Genomic DNA, 7,356 nt, shown 5'->3' with positions numbered 1-7,356 from the left:
ATTGGTGAGAGAATAAACATGATTAAATGCATCAATATTTAAAGATGATAAAAAGACACTCTTCGCCAATACATCTAATTGGCTCTCCTTGTGGTGATGTGTTGTCTTATCCCTTCCTCGGTGACTCTCCAAACATCTAAACCTTAGGCTTGCAAATAACAAGGAATTAAAATTTTCCATCGGGGGTAATTTGTGTCATCGAAGAGTGGAACACTATAGGAATCCATCTCTACCCCGGACGTCACAACTCTCTAGACGGTGAAGCCTAAACCGATCACAATGAGACTAAGGCTCAAATGCCACTTGAATTGGCGAAACCTTACAAAAGGTGTGAGGCTCTAACACAAATTGTAGAGCAAATGTGAGCCCTAGCTCTAATATCACTTGTAAGGATCGGTAACGTCTTAAGAGGGGAGTGAATTAGGACATTTAAAAACTATTATAATTTGCTCCAAAAACTTCATAAGATAAACCTGTATCAATTTCTATCTAAATGTGATATAGGTTTATCTAATGTGTCTATTCTACCGCTCAAAAGGTTTGCAACCTATAGCCAATCCTAGCAAACTACTCTAGGAAAGTAAATGCACAAAGGTAGATTGCAAGAATATAAATATGGAAGCATAAAGACAGTAGAGAAAGCAAACTCGGTACAAGGGATTTTTATCCCATGGTATAGATGGTTAAATGCCAACCCTAGTTCACGTTGGAGTTCAACCAAGGATATGCTCTCGGACGACACCCGATTACGGCTCTTGAGCCACCAAAGCCTCAAGCTAGATGAGCCACCAAGTCACCAAGGCAAGGTCTCACCACAAGCCTTTCTTCCGGTCACGTACCGTCGTGATCACTTCGAAACTTGAGTCACCAAGGTAAGGGTTTCTGTGTCCCCGTACACATGTCTTGCTGCCACTCCACACCAAGTCCGAGAGTCAACAAGCTTGAGCAACTTCGGCTCAAGTTGCCAGTGAGACACCAAGACTCCAAGACGTCGATGTACCACTTGGTACAAGCTAGGATCACTCGTTGATCCATTCTTCAAGCTGCAGAATCTAGCTACAACTCACTCTAGCTCTATAAGCACTAATCACTTACTAATCTTGTACTTAATTGATTTGGATAATCACTTTAAGTACTTTGGTGGCTTGGATATCTTCTCAAATGTCTATGTGTTTCTCTAAACTCCAGCAGCATGCGACACCTTCAAATATCTAAGTAGAGGGGTATTTATACTCTCAAACCCGCTAACTAGTTATTTTCTCAACGGCTCAGAAAAACTGTTAATACTGGATGATCCGATGAGAATAGTAGTACTAACACTAGATCATCCGATGAGTACATCTTTAGAAACTAGCCTTTAGAACCCCCACTCAAAGTCTCTATGAACACCAAACACTCCGGTGTATACTTCATCTCTATCACCAGACTATACAGTGAGTACATTTGAGCCATCCGAGCCTCTGTAACCTCTTTATGTAAATTGCTCCGGTGTAAGCCTCTAGTGTACACAACATCTATCACCAGACCATCCGGTGAGGTATTTTTCAATCTTCAACTCTTGGAAATGCTTCTGCAGGAAATACTCCGATATGTATAACACAGGCAACGGTCCTTTCGGTGAGTTGATCTTCGTTCTTCTATGCTTGGATTCTTCTCTGCAAGAATTAGTCCGACGTGATCCTCTGGTGAAGCCATCTGCATTCTCCTATTTGTCAACAATGCTCCGCTGCTTCTACCCATTTGACACTAGACCATCTGGTGAGGTAAAGCTGCCTATGGACACAAAGCTCCAATACATACAATTCTTCCAACAACAGACCATCCCGTGAATACATTTTTCCTCGGATTTCTCCAATTGAACCAAATTTGTCTTGACTATGGTGGCTTTTTGATGTATTGTGTCTATTAGACCTACTAACATATATTCTTGATAAACATGTTAATTCCAATGACTATATTATCATTAATCACCAAAATCACAATCATGACCTAATAGGACCATTTCCGCTACAATCACTTAATGGACAAGCATTGAAGAAACAAGTCCAAGTGTGGTCAAAGATCACTGGATGCTCTTCTTCAATGGATCGCTCACACTTCAGGGCTCGAGACCTGGCATTGTGCTCAAATCTCCAACGGACAACGAACTCATGTACGTTGTTCAATTAGATTAAAGCTTTCCAATAATATTGCATAATACGAGGGACTGATAAACGAGCTCCGCATAACTACGTCACTTGGAATCAGCCGACTATTCGTGAAAGGGGACTCACATCTAGTCGTAAACCAAGTGTAAAAGGAGTACCAGTGCCTAGATGACAACATGACAGCTTATCTGAATTAGGTGTGTAAGCTCAAACAAAAGTTTGAAGGGTTAGAAGTAACACACATTAAAAAGAGTGACAACTCTGGTGTGGATGAACTTGCTAGACTTGTTTTTTTCCCTAGCACCGGTGCCCGTGGGAGTTTTTGTTGAGAAACTTCTCAAATCATCTGTCCGAATAACGCGGCGAACGGATGCTGCCCAACTTGACCAGCAGTCTAGTTAGGTCATCGAGGCAGAACCCGCAGACATGGATGCTGCACTACTCGAACACAAGCCGACTTGGATGACTCCATTCTGAACCTATCTCGAAGGTTGAGAGATCCCCGACGATGATGCGCCTATAGACGAAATTGCACGTAAGTCCAAGCTATACACTTTGGTAGATGACAAGCTCTACCAAAAGGGGAGTAACAGAATCTTGATGAAGTGTAGAACTCAAAAAGAGGGTAATAAAAATATTGCTCAATATCCATGGAGGCATATATGATAATCATGCGCCATACCGCACCTTAGTCGAAAAAGCTTTTTGACAATGATTATATTAGCCGGTTGCCCTCTAAAATGCTTCCGAACTGATAAAAAGTACGAGAGTTACCAATTTTTTGGAAGACAGGCCACTCGATCAGACCAAGCGCTACAAATAATTTATCTTTCTTAGTCTTTATCTGTCTGAGGCCTAGATATCTGGGATCATTCCCTAGAGCTTAAGAGCGCTTATAAATTTCTATTTATAGCTATTAACATATTCACTAAGTGGATCAACGTTGAACCCGTAAGAAAAATAACCGTAGAAGCGGTTAAAAAATTTATAAGAAGTATAATTACTCAATACAATATTTCGTATCGTGTAATTCACTAGTCACGCGGTTCAGGTGTGATGGATTTCATCGGGTTCCGAACGGCTCCTTTATATATGAATTTGAAGTGGATAGTACAAATGTTGTACTTAAAGTATTTGGAAAAGTATTAAAAAGTGAAAAGGTTGATTTTTATTGAAATGCAACCATCTCTTCAGCTTTAAAGAGCATTAAAATACACAAATATCTCCCGCAAAAGAAAACCACAAACATCTAGCAACGGCCTACACTTACTTTTTAAAAAAGAAAAAGAAAAAAAAGAGAAAAGAAGAACAAACTGCAAAAGCAACGGGTTCGCTGGATTCGCCGCGGTCTCCCTCACCGGGCGGTGCGGCCACCACCCCTAACCCCCTCACATGCCGACATTATCCCACGCCGCCCCACCACGACTCCACGAGACCATTATTCCTTCCCCCGCATCGCCTCCCCATCACTCCACTCCACTCGCGGCCGCTCCAGTTCCCCAGCTGCTGCTCGTCTCGTGTCGGCTGCAAGGCGATGGCCTCCCTCCGCGCGCTCCTCCTCCTCCTCGCGGCGGCGCTGTGCGCGCTCGCGGTGACGACCGCCTCCGCGTCCCGCGACCTCCGCCCGCTCCGCGCCGGCTTCGTGGTGCGCGGCCGCGTCTGGTGCGACACCTGCCGCGCGGGCTTCGAGACCCCCGCGTCCACCTACATTGCCGGTACCACGCCTCACACTCTCCATTATCAAAGTTTCCTTTTTTTTTGTTTGACTGAATGAAGAGAAGGTAAAAAAAGAAGTTTTTTTCTTTCCCCCTCCGTTGATCTGATTTAGATGCACAATGCTTCGACGAGTTGGTAGAGGTTGGTTGAGGGAAATGGTGTTCGGATGCGCTTCAGCGTTCTGAGAATGGTGTTAGACCATCTGCTTCCTTAAATTAGAAAGTCGGTTTCTACTCACAAAATAAGAGAGAAAAAGTCTTTGAAGTTGCCACTGTTAGCGTGCGTTCTCGTCTGTCGTCTCCATGATTACGCACGTGTTATCGGATTAGTTCTAGTTAGATCCCCTTGTGTGTGCTCTTTTAAATGAAACCGAGATCCCGTTGTGATTTTGATGTGTCTAGTTATTCTAGCGGATCCAATAGATGTGTGCTTCCTCTTATTGTAAAACAGATATCGATGGTTATGGCGCGATCTTTGCGAAATATGACGGAGTGCATATAGGCTTGTAATGTTAAGGTGGTGAACGGACCCCCAAGATCCATTGTAGTTGAAGATCTAAAGATTGTAGGAGCTCTGATCATGGTCGATGGTTCATGGATTGCATGGTTGGAACATGGAATGGTGGAAACCTTTTTTTTTTGCCGGAAAATGGTGCAAAACTTGGAATGGTGTACTGTTTGAACTTGAAGTAATTGGTAGTTGGATCAGGTCATATTGCTCATGTCTGATGATGCTGTCAGTTAATGAATTGCAACATTAGCAGGTGGTCGAAATATCTGAAGAGCTTTGGTATATGTACGGGTTTTTTTATGAATGTAAGACAAGTATCAGATCTGGTTCGTTCATCAGTTGGTTGTGAGGGTTTCATTAGACGTGATTAAGCAGTTAGCATGCATCAGTTGGTCGGATAATACGGTAGTGCCATCTTTGTAGTTATTGTTTTTGTACGCATATTGTTTCCGATATCTGAATCAATTTACAAATTAAACTTGACCTGAGTCATCATTACATGTCTGAACCCTGAAATGAACTAGTCTTATTCGTATTACAGAAGAACCAAACATGCATCTGATCTGCAAAGAAATTATTTGCTTATCTGCAAAAGCAGTCATTACTGAACATAAATAGAAACACCCAATCTTCATTAAGAAAAATATTAACTGTAAAAGTGGTATTGATGTCAAATTGGACAATATGGAAATGAAGTTTGGTATCTCAGACTTATCGTCTCAAAGAATTGATTGATCCTACTAGAGAAGATTTGGTGAATTTGACTAAATCTGTTAGTTTGTCCCTGACAATGGCAGGCTATGTAGCTTAACCAGTATAACTGGCTGCAGTTCTATTTTTTCGTGCGAAAAATTGGGTGCAGTTCTAGCAGGAGATAATTGCTAACTTTTTTCCTTTCAACAAGGAAGATGGGCAAAACTTGATTCTTTTGATAGGGACAGTTGAGCTTTGCCTTTAATTGGATTCGTGCTGTTAAAGCTTAGTATAAAATGTAACTGCAATTTTATTCATATTGCCTGCATACTACAAGAGTGAATGTTAGAAAATGGAAATAGTGTTCTTCAGAACCAAGAACGGCAGGCCTGGTGCAGTGATAGCCTCTCCATTTGTGTCCTGGAGGTCCTGGGTTTGAATCAGCCTCCTTGCAAAAAAAAAAGTAAGGGTAAAGCTGCCTAGAAATTCCCTTCTCCAGACCCCACAATGTGTGGGAGCTTTTTTCAGCACTGGGTATGCCCATTTTTTTGTTCTTCAAAACCACAGGATGTAAAGCAGCCCTAAATACAAAACATTGAAACATTTTTGCATAAAGTAGCATGTTCACAAATGTAAAGTGAAAAGTAAAATGGTTCATTGTGTTTGAGGATGCATAGCTCTTATGATTCCATTCAATTACTTATAAACCATCACCCGTCCTTATGCACTTATGCACTAGAGGCCTTTCCCACTATAGTCATGACTTGTGTACTACTGCAGCTGGAGGCTGTTATTCTCCCTCCTTCACTGGCAGCTATGATTGATAACCATTTTACAGGTTATTAGGAATTTAGGATCTTAGGATATATGATGAGTTGAATGTTTGTTGGTTTTCTAACAGTGCTCCAAGTCTTTGTTTGTGATGTTTGATAAATTATGTTAGTTCAGTAGTCTCTGGTTGATAATGGCAAGATGACTTGGACTCTAGTTTGTAAGTTAATTCTTAGTTGACTACTCTTTCGTTGTGGATGAAGCATTTGTGAGCAGAGCTCTGAAACTCAGCTCTGAGCAGATTACTGAAGGACTGCGATTTATCTGGTCCAGCACCAGATTTCCAGCATGACTTTGATTGATTTTGGGAGTTCTTCATACTAAAACATAAATAAATAAACCTATGTTGGTTGAAACATAAATAAAATGATGTCCATTTGGAATAGTTGGAGCTTGTTCATACCATGGTATAATTCAGAAGAGAATATTTAATCGGTCCCCAAATTGTTTTCCTTTTGGAAAGCTGGGCCAGAATAGGCCACAAGTCCTTGTTACCGAAATATTGCTACCAAAACAGGGCAATAGCTTGCATGCTATGCATGTTATGTCTAGATTCCGTTACTGCAGAATTAGCCTGGCTATTTGACATGCGTTGATGACTAGAATTGCGGCATTTATGGAACACATCGATGAGGGTTGCGTGTATATCTTGACGCAAAAAGGCAAACTTATATTCTGATACATAATTGTATTGCTTGGTTCACAAAACTTGCAGTTTTTTCCATTCACTGGTTACAAACGTACAATATATGATAATATGAAGATAGGGCTAAAAGTTTGAAAAAGATAACTATTATCACTTAGTTGTATATTTCATCAAAACTTAGTGAACAAAATGATAGCAACTATTTACCAGTCATGTTTTTCTTTCTTTGCCAACTGCTAGTAGTATGACATTCTTTGTAACAGGGGCAAAGGTGAGAGTTGACTGCAAATCAAAAGCCACCGGGGCAAAGACCTGCAGCTTCGAGGGACACACTGACCGCACTGGCACCTACAACATCCTTGTTGATGATGAGCATGAGCATGAGCTCTGCGAGTCTGTCCTTGTCAGCAGCCCGGACATGGGGTGTGCCAAGGTTGTGGCTGGTCGGGAGAGGGCCCCCGTCTTCCTCACTAGCAACAATGGTGTTGCGTCCAATGTTCGTTTGGCGAACACTCTGGGGTTCCAGAAGGATGTTGCTCTGCCTAGATGCGCACAAATCCTCAAGATGTACGAGGAAGACCAGGTCTAATGATTTAGAATTTGGCACTACTTGGTGAGTTATATATTTATGTGGTGTCTCATGTCTGAAATATTTGGAGACCTCTATTACTAAGACCAAACGTATTGTTGCTTCTTAATAGCTTAGCACTCAATTATGTGTCGGTCTGCAGTTGAATTGCGAAGGTTATCAGCTACTGAATCTACATGTTGATGTTTCATATCTGGCTAATATAGTGTGGTTGTTGTCTGGTA

At 41.5% G+C, this 7,356-nt stretch overlaps 1 protein-coding gene across 1 annotated transcript; it reads left to right on the top strand.

Moving 5' to 3' along the window:
* Nucleotides 1-3,577: 3,577 nt before the first annotated feature.
* Nucleotides 3,578-7,356, top strand: LOC133907848 (pollen-specific protein C13-like). Its single transcript, XM_062349943.1, has 2 exons — nt 3,578-3,862; nt 6,807-7,356. Exons 1-2 carry the CDS (start codon nt 3,682-3,684, stop codon nt 7,130-7,132), a joined length of 507 nt encoding a protein of 168 aa, XP_062205927.1. The 5' UTR covers nt 3,578-3,681; the 3' UTR covers nt 7,133-7,356.

The sequence above is a fragment of the Phragmites australis genome, chromosome 24, assembly GCF_958298935.1.
Source record: "Phragmites australis chromosome 24, lpPhrAust1.1, whole genome shotgun sequence".
Taxonomy (NCBI): domain Eukaryota; kingdom Viridiplantae; phylum Streptophyta; class Magnoliopsida; order Poales; family Poaceae; genus Phragmites; species Phragmites australis.
The sequence above is the reverse complement of the archived record's forward strand: the minus strand, read 5'-3'. Positions and strand labels throughout refer to the sequence as shown.